At 44.6% G+C, this 27753-nt stretch overlaps 5 protein-coding genes across 7 annotated transcripts in view; 3 read left to right on the top strand and 2 right to left on the bottom strand.

The window, feature by feature from the left end:
- RB195_023102 (uncharacterized protein) overlaps positions 1-27753 on the bottom strand; it is a gene marked incomplete at both ends in the record, with an annotated part of 34595 nt that overhangs the window by 2295 nt on the left and 4547 nt on the right. The window contains 3 exons of one of the 3 annotated variants that reach the window (XM_064210424.1): positions 20098-20497; positions 20676-20934; positions 21562-21648. In XM_064210424.1, the coding sequence (XP_064066307.1) occupies positions 20098-20497; positions 20676-20934; positions 21562-21648 (746 nt within the window). Of the gene's footprint in view, positions 1-257; positions 336-1096; positions 1335-20097; positions 20498-20675; positions 20935-21561; positions 21649-27753 lie in introns of those variants that run through there. The other 2 variants (XM_064210423.1, XM_064210425.1) reach the window with 2 other exon arrangements.
- On the bottom strand, positions 6843-7382 carry RB195_023108 (uncharacterized protein; the record flags this gene model as incomplete). The annotated part of the gene is made up of 1 exon (XM_064210431.1): positions 6843-7382. The coding sequence occupies one exon, from the start codon at positions 7380-7382 to the stop codon at positions 6843-6845; it is 540 nt and encodes a 179-aa protein (XP_064066311.1).
- RB195_023107 (uncharacterized protein) lies at positions 10555-10983 on the top strand (the record flags this gene model as incomplete). Its single annotated transcript, XM_064210430.1, has 1 exon — positions 10555-10983. The coding sequence occupies one exon, from the start codon at positions 10555-10557 to the stop codon at positions 10981-10983; it is 429 nt and encodes a 142-aa protein (XP_064066310.1).
- Positions 11266-11586, top strand: RB195_023106 (uncharacterized protein; the record flags this gene model as incomplete). Its single annotated transcript, XM_064210429.1, has 1 exon — positions 11266-11586. The coding sequence occupies one exon, from the start codon at positions 11266-11268 to the stop codon at positions 11584-11586; it is 321 nt and encodes a 106-aa protein (XP_064066309.1).
- On the top strand, positions 11929-13095 carry RB195_023105 (uncharacterized protein; the record flags this gene model as incomplete). The annotated part of the gene is made up of 3 exons (XM_064210428.1): positions 11929-12122; positions 12182-12715; positions 12813-13095. 3 exons carry the CDS (start codon positions 11929-11931, stop codon positions 13093-13095), a joined length of 1011 nt encoding a protein of 336 aa, XP_064066308.1.

Here is a 27753-nt window from a genome sequence, read left to right as displayed (position 1 = left end):
ACAGATAAACTGGCAGTAATAGGTTTATCTAAGAGAATAAGACAATGGGTTGAAAATCAAACACGCAGTAGCATCCCAAAAAGATTCATCAACGTAAAGCACTTCACCTTTTATCCTTTTTATGCATAAAGTGCCATAGTTATGAGTCAAGAAAAAGAGAAGGAAAATAAGGATGAGTGAGAAATGGCATTCAAAAATCAGCAAACTACATTTCTTCTAACAGCAATCTACTAAAAAAAAGAACATAAATTGCCTACCCTTCCGAACGTGTTCGTTCGCCATCTCATATTGTTGATTTTCCATTAAAATCTTAGTCGCTTCCACTGACGTGAGACCTAGAAGAAAAAAGGAGATCACACAATAGAGGACGGGGAGGATGTGAGAAATTTCCTTGAGACCGGAGGAAGACAGCATAATTTGATAGCAAAAAACATTAGGAAACTACGCTTCTGTAATGCACTGGTAAGCATGGCAAACAAAAATTGAGGAACACTTTATTTTTTACAAGACAAAAAAGTGGAACACTGAATGGGTAGTCTACTATTAACTCCAATTTTACTTAGAGTTAACGGCGAACTACCCACGTAAAGTTCCACTTTTTTGTACTTTTTTAGTTTTTTTTACAGATCCACATGGGGAGCCGGTGTTGTGCACACGTTAAAAACGTCCTCTCACCAATATAACTTAATTGCACTACGAGTGCCTGTTCAACTATCCTCTTGCGATTGGAATGAATCAGCCACATTCGCTTGGTCAATAACTTCTAGTACACTGCGAAAAAAAATCAGTTGCAAATTTCCAGCGTATTTGTTTGTGTAGTAGTATATGTTTGTACCTTCAGTCATCAATGTGATAAGCATTGTAATCTCCAATATGTCACAAACAAAGAAAAAGACCAAAAGTTTTCTCTGAAATCCAGACAACTTCTCGCTAGGAAAAAGCTCTCAGCCCGATATTGGAGATACGGCTCGAAAGTGGTCAGGAGAAGTGAAAATTAGAGAGGACAGTATCCAAAGAGTATCCAAAGTGCGGCGAGTGAGAAGGCATAGTCTTAGATGTTCTGACATGTTGGTTAACTAAAGGTTTACAGGAGAACCTTGTCCATTTTCCCGTAGAGTTTCACAGCCACGCCGTCCAGCTGCCTGGAGTAGAGATACGCGGTGACCGCCGCGGTGTTTGGTGGCAGGAGGTTCCAATGACCAACTGTTGCACACCAACAGGCACACAGCAGAACCTTCTTCGGATCCAGGTTTCTCCATCAGAACTCTAGAACCACCAGGAAGTCGCCAAGCCGTAATGTGTTCCGGTTGAATAATGGTTGTGAAGATTGACATTGGTAAAGAAGACCGTATCGCAAAATCGTCAATTACAAAGGAATCGCGACTATGCCTTCGTGGAACTCACAGACAAATTCAACGTTTCTGCGAACAAACAACGCGGATTTACAGAATAACAGGCCCAAGAAGAGTTAATAAAATACTGAAATACTAAAAAGGATACTGAAAGAAGTAAAAAAAAACCTTGATGGCAATTCAGTCGTCATGAGAATACCTTTAGATGAGAGTTTGCCTGATTCTATGTACCCGGTAACAAATGATTGCTGCATATGAATTCACATGCTGGAGTGATATTCGTGCTCAGCAGATGAATACCATTATGGACAAAACCACGTCACGTCTAATCCAAAAGAAGAATTTAGAGGGAAAACACAAAAAAATCTGCAAATTTGATACTTGGCGAACAAGAAGGAATGGTACTCCTTAAACTACTCCCTCATTGTTCCATTCCCGTTTTGGGCGACTGTACAGAGAAGAAAACGTCCATATGGAATTGATACAATTTTGCACATGGTTTTCCATGGTTGTGGCTCGCCATTAAATGAATCCATTTGTCTTAATCTTGTGCTTGATTAGGGTGGATGCCAGTTAGAAGTAAAGTCATTGTGAATCGTAGCAAGCAAGCGCCGTTTTGACGGGTCCTTTGATCCCTTTCCGGGTACTAGATCTACAGCAATCTTACGGAGAGTGTAGTTGTCACTCCCATGGACAAGACCGTACCGTCGGAGGCAAGTTTCACGCATTTTCTCGTCTATGGAAGCCACGCCTAGTAATCGCCAAATATCTTCGTTGCGGATGCGGTTGAGCATCAGTCGTCCATTGCAGTATCTTCATTTCTACCACTTCAAGACGACGCTCCACTTCTTTGGTTGCTCGCTAGCACTTGGAACCATAGAGCAGTGAATGACGATTCTATATACTTTTCAGGTCAGACATCCTCTCGTTACAGAAGGCGCAGGTGGTTCATCGCCACTTCAGCGTTTCATGCAGTGTTTGCCCGAATAGTAACCAGGGTCAAGCGTGCGTTGAAAAAATAAAGAAGATAGCAAGGAGAAAAAGACGAAGAGATAGCCGATTTCAAATAAACTCATATTAAGGTATGCAAAATGTTGGAAAAAACAGATGGCGTGAAGTACTTTTTGAAGATTTTGCTGGTTACACACCATTTGGTCCGGGACTAGTTTGTAAAAATACTAAATAAATGAAGGACATCCGTATAAGGATAAATGCGAGGGTTCAAGAGTGCGAAGGCAAGAAAAAGGGTGTAAAATGTGCATGTTTTCTGAACGAAGCCTTGCAGCCTTCCTTTTAAGTGAGTTGTTTTAAATAAAAATTTCACCAAGAAAATGGAAAATATTGAGTAAGAGAAAAGGAATCAGAGTATCCAGTACCCATAGTCGGTTGAAGCTGATTGAGGAAAATAATCCTTGAGACTCAATGACGGGACGTGATGTCTCGCCGTCTTTATTGGTACTGTCACGGATCAATCCCTGACAAAAGTCAGATATGCTGATTTGGTGTACGAGAGTTAAAATAGTTCATTTCACATCCGACAGTGACGAAGTTATTATTATCGTTCGAAAAAAGCAATTTCGATGCTGTGACTGAGCGAAAAAAAGACATCTACAGGCGCGATTAGGAATAAAATTATTACAAAGCAAGGTTCACGAGTTTCTAAATATCGACGCTCAAAGTGAATTTCATGCAATAGAGCTGGCTGCGATTTGTAGGGACAGGTTTTTTTAAAATGTTTTTAGAAAGTTTGGTGCCTCTAGCTTCCCTAGTTTTTTTGAAACCTAGTTGAGAAAAAATCTAAATTTTGCCTCAAATTTTCGAGTTTTTCTCAACTAGCTTTTGAGAGAACCATAATACCTACAGAGACCAAAATTTGCAGTCGAGGGTTTTCCTAGATGTTCTATCAAAATATGCCATCGAATCTTTCAACCTCGCTACCGTAATTTCACAACGGAAAAATGTGCGAAATTTCAGATTTTCGGCTACTTGTCAAAATCTGTATGACTTCGAACAAAGTCTATTAACTCAGCTCATTGTTTATAAAATTGAATTCTTGCTGTTTAGAGTCTGTTGTAGAGGAAGGTTTTTGCTATCACAAATCATTTTTATTTTCTTCAAGATAGTTTTCGTTCTCTCAAAGCTATTTGAGAAAACGTTCAGAAAAATGCTAAATTTCTTGCTAACTTTTTCTCAACTAGCTTTCAAAAAAACCAGAACGTACTTAAAAAAGATATTTTTTAACCGTTTTATAGCGCAAATCTCCCTTTACAGAAAGCAATCACCTTTGTATTCCTTCGTCTTTTCTGTAGTCCATTATTCATATTTATTTCAAGCTAATAAATTCCGACCAGTCCAACAGTGATTTCAAATCAGTTTCTGGTTCTAATAGCTCTAGACTTCTAAACAACACCCGTATGCGGTGAGCAACGCTCCTAATACAATTTCAGAAACACTGCGTTAAATGTGCTTCTCAGTAATTTTTTACCGGCTTTGCAAAAATCAATATTCCGGCAGGGATCAAACTACTCACTGTCTTTAATCACTGTCAGTGAGCAAAATTTTGCGCAGGAAGTAGAAAACAGTGAAAAATGTTTTTAGAAAGCGTTCTGCCTTCGTATCAATTGTTTTTGCATTTTGCAAAAATGGAAAAATTCCGGCGCGGATCGAACTCTTAACTTTCCGTTTCCATTGTCGATGAGTAAAACTGCTTTTAAATAGTAGGAAATGAAAATTGTTCTAAAGCGTTGCTTGCCGCTGTTTTTCCCGCTTTGCAGAGATAATGGTTCCTGCAGGGATCGAAATCCCGACCGTTTGCAATCACTGTCAAAAGAAGAACTGGTTTGTCGATTACACGTTGAGAGCTTCCTCATATTTTCAATTTATATGTATGTGCACATATGCGCTGGCTTACTTCTAATTCTTGCAGTGAGCTACCACTGACGTCTATATTATATTATATATTTTTATTTTACTTCCAGCACTATATATTAATATTCATTAAGCACTATTTATTAATATTTCCTATATTAAATTATTTGACTTATTAGTTAAGCGTTCAATTTGTTTCTTTAATTCTGTTTATTATAACTAATTTTTCATTGCTGTATGAGCGGCTATACTACAGTAGAATCGCTAATTCTTCGACAGAAGACGAAAAAGACGCGAATCTGCGTTTTTTTTCGTCTTTTTTTATAACTCGCCTCAATTTGATCCTTATTATAAGATCTACACATCAATAGATTCGTGAGCGCGAGCTCTACCGATTGAATTTAATTAGAATTTTCAAAACCTATCAAGGAAACAGTTTCTGAAAAAATTACCTCCGGGTACACATTAACAAGACTGAGTCCGAGATAATTGCGCCCCAGGGATATATGATTTTTGACGTGGACATATTTTTTCGAAAAGTGAAATGAAGGTTACATATTCGTAATCTATATAATATTGCGAACAATTTGATATCCCTCACAGCTATAACTCCATGACTCTGAAGATTTAGTAAATTTTAAATTTAGTAAACCAAAGTGACATGTTTGAACTCCAGGAAGGACCTACATTACCAGCTTAAAAATTGTTTTCTTACAAGATATGCAAGAAAACTATTTATTGTAGGAGGACCTCATCTCTTGGTTTTCCAGCTCAACAGGACTTTCTGTTTTTTAAAGCTAAAGTTACAACTTCGGTATTTTGCAATTTTTACTCTGATTTTTGACAGTTCATAAATCGCTGACAAACTAGGCTAGCCATCTGTCAGCACAACACAATAGAGAACACTGCTAGTCTTATGAATTTTTCTGATTTCTTCTTTGATATGTTTCAGCTGCGGTCAGTTTTGAACCTGCGAAGATATAGAACTTTTCATGCGTTTTTGCGAGAAGCTTATTTTTTTTTCGATTTATTGGAAAAATAATTTTTGAATATCAAGTGGATATGCTTCTTCAGGAGAAAGAGATCTATTGATTGGTGTCGACCTCAAAAAAATTCTGTATTTATCAAATTTTCATCACAAGTTACTTCAGCCTCTATGGAAGGTTGTTGTCATCTAGGCACGCCGACCCCCCAGATACCTTAGGACACATATCGAGCTACGGCTGTGTTACGGCTATTGATTACCACATTTGAAAAAATAGACCAATCACAGAGAAAAATGTTCTTTTTACAAAACGAAAAAAGAACAGAAAACGATTCGAAATCACGAATCTATTGATGTGTAGATCTTATAATAAGGATCAAATTGAGGCGAGTTATGAAAAAAGACGAAACGAAAAAAGACGCGGATTTGCGTCTTTTTCGTCTTCTGTCGAAGAATTAGCGATCCTACTGTAGAAGGAATGAGATGATGGGATCGTTTTCTGGAGGGTCTTCTATAGAGGGGGTCGTTATCAAGAGGGTTCTTTTCCCAACTTTACGCTTAACCCTGATAGTAACCTCACTTGCAAGGCTTCCATCGGATGCGATCGTCAACCGAGATATTTGAAAGTGGCTGTCCCTGAAAAGTTTATACCGTTAATCCTGATGGTGCCAATCTCGTTCACATCTGTAGTCATATACTCGATCTTTTTGTCGTCAAGACGTCGAAGCCTGTCTAGCCTATCATGCCACAATCAAATACACAGTTCTTTCCTTGAGACGGCAGATGACTTCATCGGCGTAAAGCAGTGCCCATCAAACATGCTTCAGGTTTCCTGTTATGTTATCTATGACGACCACGGAGAGCAGCAGAGAGGGCTGAGTCCAACGTTCTCGCTATCAGCTTGCACTCGACTTCGTGGGACAGCGTGAAGGATCTGCACCCATCTAAAGAGCATCTCTGGGAGCAGCATGTATCGTGAGGTGTCCCAGATGAGTTCATGCGGAACGCGATCAAATGCTTTACTCCAAGTTGAGGAAACCGAGATGCGACTATTTCTGCTCCCCACGATGTTTCTCAATCAGGAATCGTGTAGCTTGTGTGGTATCGGTTTTGCTACAACTTGACAAGAAACCGCACTGACTAGTGGGCAGTTGGACAATGTCTCAAATTCTGAGCTTTGTGATGCGTTCGAACACCTCCAACCTGAGCCAACACTAGAATCGGTCTGTAATTCGAGCACTTGGGTAGATTGCCCTTATTTTTCCAAACAGGTTTGTTGGGTATTGTTGTTTGGTTTGCTATCAGTCCTAGGGCGTCTTCTTCTTTTCCACGACTAATTTTGAAAACTATTGGCCAGGTTACAGAATTCTAACCCTAATTTCTAACTGATTATTTTCTAATTATTTCCACAGTTTTGTTGCCAGACTGCCTGTACCTTCACCGTTTTCGTTCCTATCAGAGGCAATTCAGTTTCTTCAGTGGTTATCTGCTAAAGTGGCCTACATGTAAGCAGAGTTAGGGGAACTAGTGGGAAAATTTGGGAATTGAAGTAATTAGGTTATCCCTAAAGCACCGGTGTCTCATTGTTGAAAAATGCGTTACAGATTCGCGTCTTCTCACAAACCTTTGTTTTTACTTCATAGCCACGTTGGTTTCCAACTGTAGCGAGCACCTAGCGGGCTGTTTCGGCCATCTCGCGATTTGGGAGCCCCCATGTGCACCTGACAGTTGGATGTGATGATTCTGAATGTTTTGGATGCCCGAGATGACTTCGGCTTCTTTCTTATTCGATCGTCACCATTTGACTCTAAGAAGGCCCATAGATCATCTCTACTCGTTCTAACGTTGTGTTCTAAAGGTGTGATTTTGATTACGAGAGTAAATTGGTGTTGCTCCGTTCCAACCGTTGTTTCGCCTTGATGACAAGCTTTTGGTCGCGATGATCTATGAGCCTGAAGTTTGCGTCCTAGCGCTGCCATCGTGCAAGCTGACGAGGTGGCACTGTTGCTTTGGAAATTTCGTGTTTGCGATGATGATGTTGAGTGAATCAGCGATATCACGCTCGCCATCTTTGATTCTGTTTTTTGGCCAAAACCACCATGACATCCTTCTTTGTTTCGACATGTCCGTTCAGATAGTGTCGCAACTACAGTCGTGCCTTTCAGCGGTTTTCTCATCAAGCAACTTCAAAACGTATCCGTAAAGGCATCAACCCACGAATCTGGTACGGGCACGGGTTTCAGGTGGGTTACCCTATACGGAGTCGTAGATTGTGGGGAAGAGGGTGATTCCGTCCATTTCTTCCTAATTGCCGTAAAAAAACGGCCCGGAAGATGCGGCGTGTGCACAAGGTTGGCGCGCTCCAATAGAAGATGTTGTAGAAAATGGCGCCCCGGAACGCTCGAAACCATCTCTTCCTTTTTTACGGCGATTAGGAACAAATGAGCGACATCCCATCCGTTCCTGCAAACTACCGTATAGTCTTTGACCATCGGAAATCCATATAACGTAAAACTCGTGGCGATGTGTCTTTAACTTTGCTCAAGGTGAAACGCCGAAACAAAGAGAAGCCGTTCATCAGTGGCAACCACTACTTTCATAAAACGGTCGCTGAAACGCTCCACTAGTGTGATTGAGCCCCTGAAGCGCTGAGACAAAATAATTCCCACTCCGCTGCTGATATTTGAACTACCGTTAGAGATGACTTCAAGGGAGGGGGAGGGCGGTGGTTAGGTATCCGCAGCCGATTATCTGCAGCCGAATAAGTGCCTACACAAGAGACTGTCGGCAGACAAGAGCAGGCATATCTTAGGCTAGCTGTGACTCAACTACGCCCATCCATTACCACATCACTGAGATCATGTACTGTGTTTGTATAGCAATTAAGTGATAGAGTTGACTTCAAGAAAGATTCAAAGAACGAAAAGGTAACAACGTAGAAAGTAGAAAATGAAAATGCTAAAAATGAAGCAGAAACGTAGAAGATTTGTACAAGAACAAAACAACATCAGGAAACATAAATGAAGCTGAAAATGTGCCAAAATAAAAACGAGACGCTGGTCATTGGGAAATATAGATTTGTTATTGAAAAACTATATAGAAGATATAGATATATATTTGCATTTATTCAGAGTGTTTAATGCACGTAAGATACTACAATAGTTTGTAAACGTTTGGATTTGTTTGTTTTACACTTATTCTCTATTTGTGCCACGAAATGCCACAAATAGAAAACAAGTGTTTAAACAAAACACTTATTTTCTATTTGTGGCGTTTCGTGTGCAATCGTTTGATGTATCTCTATACGTAAGCGATCCATACACCGTACGGAAGCAATACCAGTGATAGAGTGCCCCTGCGAGACATGTTTCTCACCTCACTAGACGATGAGAGACGAAGGTGGATGATGTGATGGGCGGGGCGTAAGGCAAACGCAGCGCAATGCTCTGCTGACACCATTAACTGCTGCGCAACGCAATTAGCGATCGCCGTTCCCAGTCGCTTCTCCTAAGGATACATTGTCGCGGAGCCAGCGGGTACCTAACGATACGCACCCCGCACAGATGTCAATGTTGCGCCATTCTAATGCAACTGCTAGTTCGCACGAGCGTATTGGCAACGTTGTGACACGCGTAGCTGCCCCATGATGCCGCCATATTCAAAACATCGGCATTATCGGGCACTTGGGTATTAATTTTGTCAAACATAGTTTGAGAATAAGTTCCAACTAAGGAGGCTTCAAGAACCACCCTTTCTATTTATTAAGTAAAACAATGTGTTCGAGACAACCACATGATTTCTACTTCAGATTAGTGCGCAAATCTTGTGATTGCTTATAGAACGCAGTAAACTACTGTACTACATGTACTTCATGCGCTTGCATGAATCCATCCGCTGAGTCCAATCTTCAAATCTGGAAAGTCAGTTACGGCCAACGGAAAACGATATCATATGATGCTAGTTTATTATTTGTGATGCGATTTAGAAGTATGAGCATGGACGATATATGGTCTCAGCGCAACATGGTAGACTGCGTACGAAATAGTCATGTTATTGCAGCCGAAGTTCGGTGTGCACCTAAGAAACAGCCCGGCCGATTGGCCACCGCATTTGTAATACTTAACACCACTGGACTTTCTTCTCCGGATTTGTGTAAGGTGCTCGCTTACGACAGTAAGCCAGCAATTTTACGCGTTTTGGAAACCAAAACAAAACGTGACTGACGGCAAACATCCGACTTCGGCAAGAGAGTAATGTAAAATCGCATTCAGAGGATTAAGTTGACCAAGCAGGCCAGAGGAGGATATTTGACAGAATGCACCAAAAAAACGACAAGGTTTCAACCTTAATCCGGAAAAAGTTCCATCGATGTCTCGAAGGCAAGTTCTTTCGTTCGAAGAAATAAATCGGAACAGAAGAAATTTCTGAACAACGGGAAATCTTTTGAAAAGGGTCTAACACATTTGTTTGCAAGCATGTGTTAGCATTTAGTGACTAATTGAATGGTATCCATCACTATGCCAACCACTACGTATCAGCTACTATTTAGACCGCTTTTAGCTGTGCTTTCTTGATGATTTTGAGCCGACGGTGCAGTTTTCACTCTTCAGTATGGTGCACGATTCTGAAAACTTAGTGAAACAGAAGTGCAATTGAATCAAGAAGACCAGACAGATGATTTCAGGAATAATGAGGATGAAGACTGCTGATCCAGAATAACATTAGATAATATGTAATACACAGAGTCGATTATACGAGTCTGATTGCTACCAGCACGTAGTGGTTTTCTTTAATTAAACGCAATCAGGCGTTCGAGTGTACGCATTGGGAACGAGCTATACAACCCGCACCATTATATGGCGAAAGATTCCCATACACTGCAAAAAGGTGCTGTCGTCCAACACACCCCCAAAGCCCATAACCTGAAAGGTCAACTGCCTGAAGGGAGCATGGAATCTTTTGCAACAACCATTCGTTTCGTCACGCTGAACTGCCGAACACTATCGCGTGAACTCAAACAAGCGGCTCTATCCAGACTTCTGCGATTCTCTGTGTGCCTTTTGCTGCACTGCAGGAAACACGCATGAGAGATCGGCCCGTCATCAGCATCGAAAATCACACCATATACATATATATGCTGATGAGAACAAAGTAGGTGGCTGCGCGATAGCTGTGAGGAACGATTACAAGAACCTGGTGGAGGAATTTGGCTCAACGTCGTCTAGATGCGCCTTTTTACGACTGCGGAATCGCGGAGGACGTAAACTCTAGATCGTAAGTGCTCACGCACCTACGGAAACTGCTGAGGACAACAGTAAGGACGCTTTCTATGATGAACTCAATGCGTTAATGTCTAAAATACCAAGCCAGAAGGTGGTCATTGTCGGAATCGACGCAAATGAATCCGATGTGCTAGGAAAATGGTACTATGCAGCGGAGCGCACGTCGGACAACGGTGACCGTCTGGTCGACTTGTGCGAACAGACGGGCCTCATCATCGCTTCCATGTTTGAGAGGAATCATCGACGCCATCAGCTCACGTGGCAGGGGTCAACCTTTTTAACGCCTGAAAAGCAGCGCAAGCGGAAGATCTTAAACTTCAGTTCGACTACGTTCTGGCGAGGAACATTCCTCAGTCAGATATGCGAAAATATAGAGCTGCTTGGGACGTCGCGTTCGACTCTAACCACCGTCCAGTTCTTCTCAGCTTCAGGATACGGTTCCACCAGAGAAACCGAAGAGTTCCTCTTCAACCGAAAATCGACATGCCAGGTCTGAAAGACGATGAATGGATAACAAAATTCCGCTAACGTGTGTTTATTCATGTTGGATACGGACCAGGAAGAAGCTTAGCGATGCGGATTCCTTAACAAAGTGTACCCAGGACGCTAATGGTTCTGTTGCCGCGGATGAAGTTTGCCTTTGCATCTGCGGAAACAAAGTCCAAGTACAATTCTGTATGTGTCGCGCACAGCACTGGCGAATTCAACCAGGAAAAGCGTCTTAGAAGGAAGTTGTCAACTACAACAAGACCGCAATAACGAGTGGACGTCAAGAGCGATGGAGTTTGAAAAGGCGTGGGAGGACAGGAACCCGCGGAAAGCCTATGTTTTAGTAAAACAGTATAGCGGCAAAATGAAAAGAAGTTCTCCTGTCCTTAACACTGCCAATGGAGTAGCTGTCGACGAAGCAACCCTTCCATTTTGCAGGGACCACTTCAAGACCTTGCTGAACCGGAAAGCGCCGTCAGCTCCTGAACTCGAGCACGTTCATAGGCTGACAAATGCAGTTAACGAGGAGCCACCGAGCGTGTCGGAGGTTCTCCTCTGTCTTCAAAAAGAATGGAAAAAATGGAAAATCTGGTGGAGACGACGGGATTAGCGCAGAAATGCTGAAATATCTTCCTCCATCTGAGATTCGTGAGCTGACAAAGATCATCCGTTCAATATGGATAGTCGAAAGAATATCTGACTCGTGGAGACACGCTATCATTATTCCCCTCCACTAGAAGTTATCCGCCACGAACCCTAGGAATTATCGAGGAATCTCTTTGTTGCGTGTTATGTACAAGGTATTGAACGGGTTATCTTGGACCGAATAATTAAACATCGCGAAGAAAAAACGCGCGACGAGGAAGCTGGCTTTCTTCCTGGCCGATCTACGACTGAGCAGGTATTCATCGTCAGGAGAGTGATCGAAACCTGGCAGCGATATTCGAAGTTAATGCAATTAGCGTTTCTGATCTTTGAAGCCGCTTTAGACTCTTCTCATCGAGGTCATCTTCTCAACGCGCTCCGCGTCGATGGAGTACCAGGAAAGTTCGTTCGCTTGCTTGATGACATGAAACAACGGACAACTGCTGCAGTTCGAACACCAGCCGGATGTACAACACCGTTTGAGGTGGTAACTGGAGTAAGGTAAGTGGCAGTGGCAGGACCTTCCTGTTCAATTTCGCCACCGACGACATTATGCGAAGAACAGTAGATCAGTGTCCTGCCGATATCATTCTAGCACCATCAGGACGCCCCTTGACCGATCTCAATTACGCTGACGATGTTGTTCTATTCGCGGAAAACAGTACGAAACTTCAACATGTTGTCAACCTTGTTTCAAAGCTGGCAGCAGGTGTGATTCTCTTCGAGATCTCGAACGGAATTAGAGGGGACGGACAACCGATAGAACTCTTCTATGAGTTCTGTTACCTGGGCTGTATGCTGGAGAACAACGGCAACTACGAGGACGATATTCAGCAAAGGTGCGCTAAGGCCACATCTGCATTTAACTCCTTAACGAAATGCCTGTGGTCCACCCCCATCACCGACGAAGTCAAGCTGCGAGTCTACCTATCCGCAATTCGCCCCATCATGATGTACGGATCCGAGATTTGGACAGCACCATCAACAGTGATGGAGAGGCTTGAATGCACAGAACGAAAGCTGTTCAGACGGCTACTTGGCTACTTTTGGCCTAGGGTATGCCACAATGAAGATCTCTACGCGAAATTGATGTGGTATACTGGCGGTTGACACGTGGAAGATATCAACACTTGCACCGTCATCGAAGGTGGCTATAGAAAATCGTCTTCGCTTCTTTGTTCATATATTAAGGAAACGGGCAGATCGCCTTGTTCAACGAGTTCTGGGGAGTTGGTCGGGTTCAAGCTGGAAGAAGGCACCTGGCCGGAAACGGAAGTTCTGGACTGAGGTGGTGAAAGAGGACATGAGGACACTCGGCGTGGATAGACAGTACAGGCGAGATGTAAAGTTTCGCAGAATATGGCATAGTGACGAATGGATTGATTGTGTGCAAGCTCTCGCAGAAGGTTGCGCGGAGCTGTGTTCAAGGACGGCACACCTCAACGAGGATGCGAGTAATCGCGTCAGGCGATGACGTCAGCCTGCCGATTAAGTCAGTTAAGTAAGTCATAACCTAAAAAGATGACGCCTGCTATTTATATTTGGACCACAAAATGTCAGCATGAAGCTTGGGACAGTTGCATAAGCGGTTGCAAACAAACAACTCAATTAGTTCTTTGTTCTCAAGATTTCCGCAGGGAAAATACCGTTCTACGTACATTCCGAAACAAATTTTTAAGAAAAAAAAACTCATATTCAGACAGAGGCAGATTCCAATGTCGATACCGTCTTCAAGGATGTCTCAACTGCAGTCGATCGCGCACTTTTAATTCGATGTGAGAATTTGTAGGAACAAATCATATATTCCGTTACGCTAAACTGAGATCATGCTCAATGTGTTCATCATGTATTTTAAAATTTTTAAATTGAAAAAATTTGTATTGAAATTGAAAACAATCTACAACGGCTTGTCTTCTCATCTAAAATAGCGATCTATATTGCGATTCACAGTTTTATTCCTCATATTTGAATGTGATTGTCACCTTCATTTAATCCGCCATGAAACTCCCTCTACATAAAGATTAATTTACTGAATTACTGAATTGATGATGTCCAAGGCTTACTAACAAAACATGCACCGGTTGGTTTAAACCTAGAAGGTGACTGAGACGTTTTGTTGACTCATTTGTATCCAACAATTCTTATCCTGTCACGCGACATTAAACGCACCACGGGAACCAAACCGCTGCTCAGATTTCTTCACGACGTTATTCAAAGAAAGAGTTGATGTTCTCCGCGTTCGGAAAATAAAAAATCAGCGGACAACTCTTGCACACAATCAGGACAAACGGAGGTATTATTAAGTTACATAGTGCCTTGACGCCAGGAAACAGTGAAACGGAATGAAACAAGCCTCATAGCCGATTTGTCTCCCACACCAAAAAATAGCGAGATGAAGTAAGGCGGGCCCACGACATCAACTTGGTGTGTCGGTAACAGAAAAAGGGGAGGAAGGTGGGACGTATCACATGGAGTCAGGTATGTTCTCCAGCCCAGAACAACAGTAATGGGGCGAAACTGGTCCCATGCCATCAAATTGATGCACCAATGCTAAAAAGCGGGACCAATGATGTTATTGCTGCACTGTTAGAACAGAACAATTTTAAATGAATTTGTCAAAAAGTAAATGAAACTTAACAAAATAGTGTTGCGGATTTGGCGGCTGCACGCGCAACATTTCACCATAAAATACGGATGTGTGCTCCGTGTGCCTTACCATCACTATGTTTGACCTATCATTCCTTTACAAATTATACTCACATGTGCACACACCTACTTAAATACTAGACTAGCACTGTACGTGATCTGATGTAAGACTATCCTTTTCAGTATGATGATGACGTTCACGTCATTTCACGTTCATCATTACATTATTTTTGTAAAAAAAAAAGAAAGAAGAAAAGAACTTTTAGCAAGAAGACTTTTGTCAGAAACATCTTTTGTTAATGTTAATATTTCTTTTAAAAAGGATAATATATCCTGAATATAATGACGAACAAAAGTTTGGCAATTTTTTCTTCTAAGGGCTTTCGCTCCAATTTTCCATATTCTTCTGGTTAAATCTGGTATGTATACCAGTCTGGCGTCCGGCTAAAGAAGGAGTTCAGACTTTCTGTGATGTTCGCTCCGCTCGCAATCACTGATTAAGGAAATTAAATTAATAGTAGTGACATCTTCTGTGAAATTAGAATTGTGTTTGTCTGACAACGTTTTCTTCATTTTTCGAAACGAAATTTAGGTTGAAGAATTCAAAGTTTTCTTTCAGTATTCTGTTCTCGTCAGTTCTACATTTCGAGAACATTCAAACTTCACCTTTAAGCACTCTTTCGATACCAATGCAATGTAATATAGACACGACTTGGAATCATTATTCAAAGCGTAGGTTTCAATCCTGTTTCCCCAACACTTATCATAGAATGATGTTTCACATAAAATGAAGTGAACGACATCATTGCACTGATAAAGATAGCGTTCCAATTCAGATCATGTAAACAGTTGGCTACTAAATAAGCAGCAGTTAGCATTAGTATCTCCACTTTCTGAAGAACGGAGGAATCGAAGAGGCGAAAAGGAACGAAGAAAGTGGATACGACTATGAAACGTTCGCAAGGTCCCATTTACCTTTTGCGACATGCACACGAATTTACTGCGCAATACTTCCATACCACGACACAATAGTTAGACACAGGTGGACCCTTCGCACCCGCTTCTATAGGCATGTGACGTCGGTGGACCAGTTGCACCAATTCTATAGGTATCTGACGCCGGTGGACCCGTCGCACCCCTTCTATAGGTATCTGACACCGGTGGACCCGTCGCACCCCTTCTGTAGGTAACTGACGCCAGTGGACCCGTCGCTAACGCTTCTGTAGGTATCCAGCGCATGTGGACCAGTCGCACCCACTTCTATAGGTGTCTAACACCGGTGGACCCGTGGCACCCCTTCTATAGGTATCTGACACCGGTGGACCCGTCGCACCCCTTCTGTAGGTAACTGACGCCAGTGGACCCGTCGCACCCCTTCTGTAGGTAACTGACGCCAGTGGACCCGTCGCTAACGCTTCTGTAGGTATCCAGCGCATGTGGACCAGTCGCACCCGCTTCTATAGGTATCTGACACCGGTGGACCCGTCGCACCCCTTCCATAGGTATCTGGCGCCGGCGCACCATTCAGACGCCGGTGGACCCGTCGCACCCCTTCTGTAGGTAACTGACGCCAGTGGACCCGTCGCTAACGCTTCTGTAGGTATCCAGCGCATGTGGACCAGTCGCACCCGCTTCTATAGGTATCTGACACCGGTGGACCCGTCGCACCCCTTCCATAGGTATCTGGCGCCGGCGCACCATTCAGACGCCGGTGGACCCGTCGCACCTCTTCTATAGGTATCTGACGCCGGTGGTCCCGTCGCACCCGCTTCTATAGGTATCTGGCGCCGGCGCACCATTCAGACGCCGGTGGACCCGTCGCACCTCTTCTATAGGTATCTGACGCCGGTGGTCCCGTCGCACCCGCTTCTATAGGTATCTGACACCGGTGGACCCGTCGTACCCCTTCTATAGGTATCTGACACTGGTGGACCAGTCGCACCCGCTTCTGTAGGTATCTAGCACCGGTGAACCCGTCGCACCCCTTCTATAGGTATCTGACACCGGTGAACCAGTCGCACCCCTTCTATAGGTATCTGACACCGGTGGACCAGTCGCACCCGCTTCTGTAGGTATCTAGCACCGGTGAACCCGTCGCACCCCTTCTATAGGTATCTGGTGCCGGTGGACTCGTCGAACCCCTTCCATAGGTATCTGACGCCTGTGGACCAGTCGCACCCGCTTCTGTAGGTATCTAGCACCGGTGGACCCGTCGCACCCCTTCCATAGGTATCTGGCGCCGGCGCACCATTTAGACGCCGGTGGACCCGTCGCACCTCTTCTATAGGTATCTGACGCCGGTGGACCCGTCGCACCCCTTCCATAGGTATCTGGCGCCGGCGCACCATTCAGACGCCGGTGGACCCGTCGCACCCCTTCTGTAGGTAACTGACGCCAGTGGACCCGTCGCTAACGCTTCTGTAGGTATCCAGCGCATGTGGACCAGTCGCACCCCTTCTATAGGTATCTGACGTCGGTGGACCCGTCGCACCCCTTCCATAGGTATCTGGCGCCGGCGCACCATTCAGACGCCGGTGGACCCGTCGCACCTCTTCTATAGGTATCTGACGCCGGTGGTCCCGTCGCACCCACTTCTATAGGTGTCTAACACCGGTGGACCCGTGGCACCCCTTCTATAGGTTTCTGACGTCGGTGGACCCGTCGCACCCCTTCTGTAGGTAACTGACGCCAGTGGACCCGTCGCACCCCTTCTGTAGGTAACTGACGCCAGTGGACCCGTCGCTAACGCTTCTGTAGGTATCCAGCGCATGTGGACCAGTCGCACCCGCTTCTATAGGTATCTGACACCGGTGGACCCGTCGCACCCCTTCCATAGGTATCTGGCGCCGGCGCACCATTCAGACGCCGGTGGACCCGTCGCACCCTTCTGTAGGTAACTGACGCCAGTGGACCCGTCGCTAACGCTTCTGTAGGTATCCAGCGCATGTGGACCAGTCGCACCCGCTTCTATAGGTATCTGACGCCGGTGGACCCGTCGCACCCCTTCCATAGGTATCTGGCGCCGGCGCACCATTCAGACGCCGGTGGACCCGTCGCACCCGCTTCTATAGGTATCTGACACTGGTGGACCAGTCGCACCCCTTCTGTAGGTATCTAGCACCGGTGAACCCGTCGCACCCCTTCTATAGGTATCTGACGGCTGTGGACCAGTCGCACCCGCTTCTATAGGTATCTGACGCTGGTGGACCAGTCGCACCCGCTTCTGTAGGTATCTAGCACCGGTGAACCCGTCGCACCCCTTCTATAGGTATCTGACACCGGTGGTCCCGTCGCACCCACTTCTATAGGTATCTAGCACCGGTGAACCCGTCGCACCCCTTCTATAGGTATCTGGTGCCGGTGGACTCGTCGAACCCCTTCTATAGGTATCTGACGGCTGTGGACCAGTCGCACCCGCTTCTATAGGTATCTGACGCTGGTGGACCAGTCGCACCCGCTTCTGTAGGTATCTAGCACCGGTGAACCCGTCGCACCCCTTCTATAGGTATCTGACACCGGTGGACTCGTCGAACCCCTTCCATAGGTATCTGGCGCCGGCGCACCATTCAGACGTCGGTGGACCCGTCGCACCCCTTCCATAGGTATCTGGCGCCGGCGCACCATTCAGACGCCGGTGGACCCGTCGCACCTCTTCTATAGGTATCTGACGCCGGTGGTCCCGTCGCACCCGCTTCTATAGGTATCTGACGCCGGTGGACCCGTCGCACCCCTTCCATAGGTATCTGGCGCCGGCGCACCATTCAGACGCCGGTGGACCCGTCGCACCTCTTCTATAGGTATCTGACGCCGGTGGACCAGTCGCACCCGCTTCTGTAGGTATCTAGCACCGGTGAACCCGTCGCACCCGCTTCTGTAGGTATCTAGCACCGGTGAACCCGTCGCACCCCTTCTATAGGTATCTGACACCGGTGGACTCGTCGAACCCCTTCCATAGGTATCTGGCGCCGGCGCACCACTCAGACGTCGGTGGACCCGTCGCACCCCTTCCATAGGTATCTGGCGCCGGCGCACCATTCAGACGCCGGTGGACCCGTCGCACCTCTTCTATAGGTATCTGACGCCGGTGGTCCCGTCGCACCCGCTTCTATAGGTATCTAGCACCGGTGAACCCGTCGCACCCCTTCTATAGGTATCTGACACCGGTGGACCAGTCGCACCCGCTTCTGTAGGTATCTAGCACCGGTGAACCCGTCGCACCCCTTCTATAGGTATCTGGTGCCGGTGGACTCGTCGAACCTCTTCTATAGGTATCTGACGCCGGTGGTCCCGTCGCACCCGCTTCTATAGGTATCTGACGTCGGTGGACCCGTCGCACCCCTTCCATAGGTATCTGGCGCCGGCGCACCATTCAGACGCCGGTGGACCCGTCGCACCTCTTCTATAGGTATCTGACGCCGGTGGTGCCGTCGCACCCGCTTCTATAGGTATCTGACACCGGTGGACCCGTCGCACCCCTTCTATAGGTATCTGACACTGGTGGACCAGTCGCACCCGCTTCTGTAGGTATCTAGCACCGGTGAACCCGTCGCGCCCCTTCTATAGGTATCTGACACCGGTGAACCAGTCGCACCCGCTTCTGTAGGTATCTAGCACCGGTGAACCCGTCGCACCCCTTCCATAGGTATCTGGTGCCGGCGCACCATTCAGACGCCGGTGGACCCGTCGCACCTCTTCTATAGGTATCTGACGCCGGTGGTCCCGTCGCACCCGCTTCTATAGGTATCTGACGCCGGTGGTCCCGTCGCACCTCTTCTATAGGTATCTGACACCGGTGGACCCGTGGCACCCCCTTCTAGAGGTGTCTGGCGCCGGTGGCACCCCATCTTTTTGAATTTCGTAACTGACACACACACGTGTGACAGAATTAGCCCCTAATTATTATGATAATTATATATTAAAAATCGAGTGAAGCCCACCCATCTGCCTTGGCTAAGCTTCTACAATGTGCAGTTTGCTGGGCTACAGGAAACACGCATCAGATACCGCCGTGTCATCACTGTGGTCGAATACGCTATCTACTGCGGCATTGCTGATAAAAAGAAGGTAGCAGGCCGCGCTATAACCTTGAGAAACGACTACAACAACCTAGTGGAGGAATTTGGTTCAATGTCGTCTAGAGGTGCCTCTGTGAAATGAAATGAAAAGGTGAAATCTAGATAGCAACTCTGGGTCCATGTACCTACAGAAACTGCAGAGGACAACAATAAGGACGCCTTCTATAATAAACTCATTGCAATGATGAGTAAAATACCCAGGCAAGAAGTGGTCATTGTCGGAGTCGACGCAATTTCAAAGATGGGAGTTAATCAACAATCTGTGCTAGGGAGATGGTATTATCCAGCGCAGCGCACGTCGGAAAACGTTAACATTTTGGTCGACTAACAGATGAGAACAGTGAACAGATGAGCCTCATCATCGGTTTCACGTCTTCTGCTCACGTGGCAAAGGTCAACCTTTGTGATGACTGAAGAGCAGCAAAAGCGTAAGATGAGAATTCTAAAACCTCAGTTCGACGGACACGGATTTCAGGTGGAGTATTCGTATACGGGATCGTAGATTAAGGAGAGGAGGTAATTCTGTCCATTTCTTCCTAATTGCCATAAAAAACGGCCCGGAAGATACGGCTTCGAGCGTTCCAGCGCGCTATTTTCTACAACGAGTCCGATTGGAGCGCGCCGGAACGCCGTGTGCACACGCCGCATGTTCGGGGCCGTTTTTTACTCCAATTAGCAAGAAATGTACGGAATCACCTACCTCTCCATAATCTATGATCTCGTATACAAATACTCCACCTGAAATCCGTACCACCTCAAATTCGTGGGGTGATGCCTTTAAGTTCACACATTTCATTATCCACTGCAATGAAACCGTGAGCAGCTTCGGCGATATAGTATCGTCTTGCCGCACCCGCTTTCCAATAGATGTGGTGAGGGCGGTAGAAAAGTTGTATCGTAGTGGTGCATCGATCGTAACAATTGGCTAATGTCCTCACATACGACACATTTACACCTTGATCGACCAGCGCTGACAGCATTGCATTCGTTTCTACGCTGTTGAAGGCCTTCTCATAGAAGGCGAAAGTTAGAACAAAGGAGAAGCGGTATTCCTTGCAAATTTCCATGACCCTTGACACGGTGTGAAAGTAATCCAAGCAGCTAAACCCCTGACGAAATCCGCCTTCTTCTTGAGGTTTGGCTTCATCTAGCGTCCTAGATAAGCGCGTGAGGATGATCTTGGTGAATACGTTGTACAAGACGCTCAGCAAGCATATCGGTCCTCTTGGTCACCTTTCTTATGGATAAGAATGGTTTGCAAGGTTTTCCACTGGTCTAAGATTTTTTCCTTCTGAAAATAGGATTTCATGTGGGCTGCTAGAATTACATGAACCGGATTGCCACCAGCCCGAAAAGTGTAGATACAAAAACAGGTCCGGAGTTACTTCCAGGTTTCATGCTCGTGGTTGCGATTCGCACTTCTGCAGAGAGAATCTGTGGTGGAGCTTCACAAGTGGGGATGGTCGGGATTGACACAAGAGTTGACAAACGCAACAGCCCAGTGAGACGATTGCCGTTTTCATTCTGGTCCAAATACTCTGATCCTGTTTTGGTTCTCTTCGGTGGCCTTTCGTAGTTTTGCGTTGAAGTCTCTGACAACGAATTTGTAAAAGGACTTCTCGTTGTGGATCAGTCCCTCCAGCTCCCCATAAAACGCGTTCAGTTCGGATTCATCAGCTGCTGATGTGGATGAGTAGCCGTTGATGATGATAATGGATTTTCGGCGTAAACATAGAAAACATAACAAGAACATAGCAGGAAGTATGATTACGACTATTATTATAAATAGCAGTAGAAAACATAGCAAGAAGTATGATTACAACTATTATTATAAATAGCAGCATAATAATAATAGTAGCACTACTAGAAATCTTATTTCGTCTCTAGTAGCTCTAATATAGAATCATTCGTCATAAGAAATATATTAGAAATACGATAACATCAATTTCGACATAGAAATCTTTCTTAAGGTTGCATCCGATCGATCTTACTGTATTGTATAGGTTGCTAGTATTGTACATCGGGTGAGACATATTTGTGTAATAAACGAAAACGAACGAATGAACGAAAGGACGAACGAATGATTGAATGGATGAGCGAACGAATGAATGAAAGAGTGAATGAGCGAATGAAAGAATGAATGTATAGGAGAATGAATGAGGTCTCTTCACAACAGAGGGAAATCTGACGTACTGCAGAAACAAACGGAGTTTACTCACCAGCAGTCCTGAAAGCTTTTGCGTGCAAACATAATTTGATTGATTTCGAGTAGAGATCAGCAATCTCGTCGGAAAAACTACAGCGAACTGAAAAGAAAACCAAGCTTCTTAATAAAAAAAAATTAAAACATGACTTAGCTAAGACAGCATATCAATAAAGTGACAATGTTGGGATTTTTTGAGAACACTATAAGGCTTTAGATTACGAATGTGATCGTATTAAAGCTCAACTCTCACTCACTATCCTGACAAACGGCGAAGGAAACGGCTCGCACACACGCAGAGCGTGTACGATGGTGGTGCATTATGAGGTGTCATAGAAGGTAAATACGTCATTTTTCAGGTCGATTAGGGGGAATCCAGCGATAGAACGTTTACTCTCGTGATCTACACTCCAAACCCAATATATTCCATGAGAGATCCCAACATCGCCAATTTCGTGGCCTTTAAAGACCAACAAAGTGCGCTAGTGTTTTTTTGGCACTTGCTTACAGTGTATTTTACATCTTTTTAATTCATCATGTAGTGGAAAACTTAAGCAAGATTTTCAGCGCTATGATGAAGTACAGAAAATATCATATCTATGTCATATCTACAGAAAATCTCCTCCCTACAGCACACAAAAATGGAGCCCAGTGGTATCTTCATAGCGAGGGAGGGAAAAGGGATAAAGGACAAAATACATTGAAATTTGCAAGTGATAGGGAGCGATTAAATCAGATCAGGAAGAGTTTACAATTGTTATTGATGAAAATATTTGTTTGATTGCTTGTTTCTCCATGAATCTGTACACTTTGTAGTTCGTTCTGCTTTAGACCGATTTGCACCTAAGTATGCCCTCCTGCGCGCAATTCTTCGCCTGTACCAGGACGGATAAGTTGGAGTGGGCGACGTCATCTCGTTTTAGACAGTCAAATGACGACGCATCTGATCTTCTTTGCTTTGCGTAATTAATCTTGTCTTCAATACAGGGTGGAACACAGATAGCGTTTCCTTAGGACATGCGCAAAAAAAAAACATATTCTCTGAAGGTTTCGTATCATCCTGTTTTCATTTTCAGAGAGTTATTGAATTCTGTTCTCATGTATGTATTTTTGTTTGTGCCAGAAAACGGCGAGAAACCGCTGTACAATTTTGTCACTGAATAAGGAGGGGTGTCGGCTTCGGAGATTTGTCGTTGCTTGGAAGTAAAAAAAGAAACGGTCTATCGTATTTCAAAATGTAGAATACTAGATGATCGTCCAACAATCAGCCTTCCCAATGCAATCACTATTGCTTGCACGGAGAAAATCAAGAAAGGACAAGGATAAATTCGTGCTGCAGTACACGTAAAATGTCCTCAAAGATTCAGATTTCTCTTGATATTTTACATAGATTTGCCGTGTAATATCCCAACTAACCAAGAAAACTCTGTGGTTTCAATGATGACTAGAAAGCTACTAGAAAGAATTATTGCCTTCGTGTCAACCTCATCCGTGACTTGGAATGAGCCAATCTCGACTTTCCAATCTCGAATTTCGGCTAGCTTAATGGAAGTCTAGTGAATCGTGAACCCCAACTGAACTGGGAATTCGACAGCACTTTCCGCGAAGCGTGCTATAAGAGTTTAAAGGTTGTAATTTGTGCAGAAGAAGGGCACATCGGGTGAATATAATGCTGTTTGTAGGATTAGACGCAAAAAGATTGTTATTGAAGAGAAGTAAAAGAAAAATGGAACCACGACTTTACATGTCTTCTTCTTTTTAACTTTGGAAAGATATTCATGCACCTACCTGTAGAAACCTCCACTGTTTACCTGTATGTATAAATCCACGCGGTGACACTAACATTTGCAGTAACACTTAAAATGTGTGGGGTGCTGAGACTCTTGGGATCTTTGCCCGAATCGTTCCAGTGAATAAATAGGTGGCTCAGTGAATGTTTATTGCCACAACTAGACGACCACTCGTGAGCAATGAAGGCGAAGTATCTTTGAAGCACACGAAGCAACAGCTAGCATTACTGGACCACGCCCAAAAACTACTTGAGTTGCAGTGAAGTCACGATAAGTGACCATCATCGCTAGATGATACTGCGCGGCGAGGAGAGATAGAAAATAATCATGAAAGGTGATATTATACACACAAGCAATAATAAATCATATTTTATCGTTCTTTTGGGTTTTCTTCTCTTCCTTGGTGGCATGATATTGAATTTCACTGTGCGATTGTTGATGCTGGCGTTGACTGGGTGGTGGCGTAGGTTGGTGGCTGGTTGGCGGCGAGAGCGTTGACGACGTTGTTGAAGAGTTGGTGGCGTTGTTGTGGTTACTTCTTGTATGACCGCTTCGTGGACGGCTGCGGTCTCCTAGAAAAGTAAAGCAGGAAATTGTGACCGAGGCCACAATTTCCACACTTCACGCCACATGTGTTCTCATGTGCCGTTTTCAGACAGAAAAGGCACAGATTCAGCTTTGTCGTCTGTGCTGTTTTGGAGATTGGATCCGGGAACCGTGGACATCTCCCGGAATGGTGATCGTCACGATTGTGCACATCTTTCAACGTGGTATACACGTTGGTACTCTCTCTTGTGAAGAATTCCAGGACCTTGGGGCAGGTCAATTTCATTGGTTTTTTGGTGACCCTTATGAACCCAAGCGTTTTGGTCGAGTGGCTGATTTGTATGCAAATTTTGGAGGTAGGGCGATTAAACAAGAATTCCTCACATAGACAGACGCACTTGTTTTGTTCATTGCAAATGAGGTTCGCTGAGTGCCGCATGTATCCACGTTGACATGCATTCGCACTTGTGAGAACGGTAGTTGAAATTAGGTATATTGCAGTTAGACATGGAATTGGTGCAGGAACGAACGCGTTAGGGCTATTACTACGATTGTGTCGTGTAGTAATCATAGGTAATTGTTCCATTGGTACAGCTTTGTTAGCGTGTCTGAATTTGTACACTGACCAGACTAACATAGCGAGAATTACGGCAAAAATGTAAATCACTACTGCTAGGGTAGCGATTGCTCCTGCATGCAGGCCAACAGTGAGGGTTGCCTAGAAGAGCTTTTAAGAGAAAGTAGTGATGATCGCAGAAGTCTGGTCGGTTGCATGTTGTCTCAAGTGTCTCCATGCTGTGATTGCCTAGCATTATGAGTGCAACCTTTACCTGATCGTTGTGAGGGGATATTGGTAATGTGTATGTGAGGTTTTTTGTGACCTCATTGAACGTTCGGCAATGTTCATTGAAACATAGCTGGAAGGAACCTTTCGGAGATGAGATATTGACCTTTCCTTTCACGCAGGCTATCTTGGGGACACGTTCAGCTAATGCTAGGGATATTATTGACAACATTGCAATAATAGTTAGTGCAAAAGATGTTCGCGAAATAGTGTACTGAGCACCTTCGAGTCCTAGTTCGTAGTCTCTGATTATCTTATACGCTTCTGTTTTTGAGGTACGAGCTGGAAATTTCCTCCTTACTTGGTTAGGTTGATGTTGATCTTTTTGGGTGTTTATTGTTTCTTCTTCAGGGGCGGGTGTGGTGTAGCGATTAGAGGTCCCGCTTCCTGCACGATCGATCGGAGGTTCGAATCCGCCCTAGTGCTCACCAAGCCTTTCATCCCTCCGGGGTCGATAAATTGGTACCAGACTTGTCTGGGAGGATAAAAACACCGATTTGACACATCGGCTAGCCACCGCAAGTCATTGTATAGGCCAGATACACGTTCGTAAACCTCAAACGATTCTGAATTGAAGGAACATCCCAGTGGGGGCGCATCCCAAGCGAATTGATTAACGCCAGAAACTTTAACTTTATCCTTTATTGTTTCTTCTGGAGTACTTCGGATTTCCACGGGGGAAATTTGGTTCAGAGGACGGTGAATTGTTTTTCGGTTCGGTGAAAGTACTTTGGCGGATCTAACCGACCCATCGGTTCTGTATATAATTTCCGTAATTCTACCATATGACCAGCACCCTCTGGGTATTAGTTCTTCTTCAATCAGAATAATTTCACCTATTTCTTGCAGTGATCTTGGTAGCTGTCTGGGTTGTTTGAGGTTGATTTTTTGTGTTTCTCTTAATGAGGTCAGGTATTCAACATTCTACTTCTCCCAGAATTTATTGGCTATCATTTCTGGTGTTTGAAATGCTTCAAGTGCCTGTTTTTCTGTTTGGATGAGATTGGGATCGTAGTCAGAATCGCCCGATACGTCTGCAGCGTTGTCTTTCGGAAGCGAGTAATTGAAATTTCCCTTCAAAAAATCAATGGGCCTCAATGGTATCTCTGCGATATCGCTGGAGTTAAGTTTCGTAAGAGGTCTTGTGTTTAGAATTGCCTCAATTCGAGTGATCACGGTGCACATGTCTGCGAAACTCAAGCGTTTGCGTCCTATTGATTTATTAAACGCTTTCTTGGTTAAACCGACTAGTCGTTCCCATGCACCACCCATCCAGGGGGATCCAGGAGGACTGAAGATCCAGTTTATTCGTTGGGATTCACAATATGACATAAGAGATCGACCATTCTCGTTGATGTCGCAGAATATCTTTGTGATAATGACTTCACCAAGCTTGAAGTTGGTTCCGCAATCTGAGCGGACAATCTCTGGAACTCCTCTGCGCGAGACGAATCTCACGAAACAATTGAGGAATGCTCCTGCCGAAGATTTTCCACCACTTCTAAGTGTACTGCTCGAGTTGTAAGGCATGTGTATAGACACACGTACATTTTCTTTCCGAAGACACGGAACAAGAACTCTTACAGACAGGAATTTCCGAAGACACGGAACAAGAACTCTTACAGAAAATGTTTGAGTTGGACGGCCTCGGTATCATGCCGGAAGAAACCCAGGGAGACGAAAAAATTCAAAGATGTTTCGAGGAATACTCGAAATTGATCTCATTTGAAAACAGCATCATCACAGCTCCGAAACGTTAGGCACGAATAAAAGATTATAACAACCTCGTGTTCGGCTCTATTAAAGAAAACAATTATTTTTGTTCTTGTGGAATTTCACAGAAGCCCGACGAGAATAGTTCCGTACTAGAATATGGTATAAGGTTATCAAAACATTACTTCAAAGAGTACATGAGCGCGAGTCCATCAATGGAAAGCAACCATGACTTCGATTGACGAAGGCCATCTACAACCCATCCCCTATTGTGAGTTCTTACAAAGTTATTATAGTCCTTCAACAACCACCATCAACATCTGCGAAGCGTTCAGGAGATGACATACTATCTCATGGTTCACCGTTGGTATAGCGATGTTGGTCAGGAGGAATACATAACAAAATCATAACATAACATAATCAAGCACAAACCTCTCCCTGACCGCCCTGGAGAACGCGACACTGCACGATGCTTTGAAAGCAAAGCTCGAGCACCCTCCACGTTCATTGCACGGAAAGCATGCATCTGGCCTACTTTTGGCCTAGGGTATACCACAAAGAAGATCGAATATCTTTACGTGGAAATCGATGTGCTGTACCGGCGTACATCGATTTCATGATGACACGTGGAATATATCAACATGTTGCATCGCCATCGAAAGTGACTGCACATGGAAACCATCGTCACCCACCTTCACGGTTTTGAGTGTTGTAAATTTGTCACACGAACTATTCATTGTTTATTCTCTGCCGCAAAGACGAAATGCAAGCTGCTTAGACGGCTGTTTGACTACTTTTGGCCTAGGTTACAAGAGGATACCCATTCTTCGTAAGGGATATCGTTACAAGAGTTGGGTCCTGTATTCAACCGGAAGCAACTCTGTCACTGGCTGTTCTGCGGCAAAGCACCTTAGAAAGGGCCCGAAGATGACCTACAACAGAATAGATATACTGCTAGAATATTGTCGAACTCGGATGGGAAGTTCCACCCCATGTGACTTACTTCCGCTACCCGACTCCTTTCGATTACCGTCTGTTTCGTTCCCTGAGGCATCACCTTTGTGAGAAGAAAATCAACGATCAGATAAAGTCGAAACTGAGGTCGCACACTTTCTCGATTCGCTGGATCACCGAGACCAAAAAGCTGCCGGATCGTTGACACGTGTTATAGAGCGTAATAGGAACTACATCACTCATTAAAATCTCATTTTAATAAAAATGTGAGTGGTTGAATCAAAGGAGAACTCTATTAAAAACTTTTTTCAGTCCAGTAAAGAACATCGACTACCACTTTGTCGTAGACTGATTTTGATGT

This window comes from Necator americanus, chromosome X (assembly GCF_031761385.1).
Source record: "Necator americanus strain Aroian chromosome X, whole genome shotgun sequence".
NCBI classification, from domain to species: Eukaryota; Metazoa; Nematoda; class Chromadorea; order Rhabditida; family Ancylostomatidae; genus Necator; species Necator americanus.
Note: the sequence above shows the minus strand (reverse complement) of the source record. Positions and strands in the feature narration are given on the sequence as shown.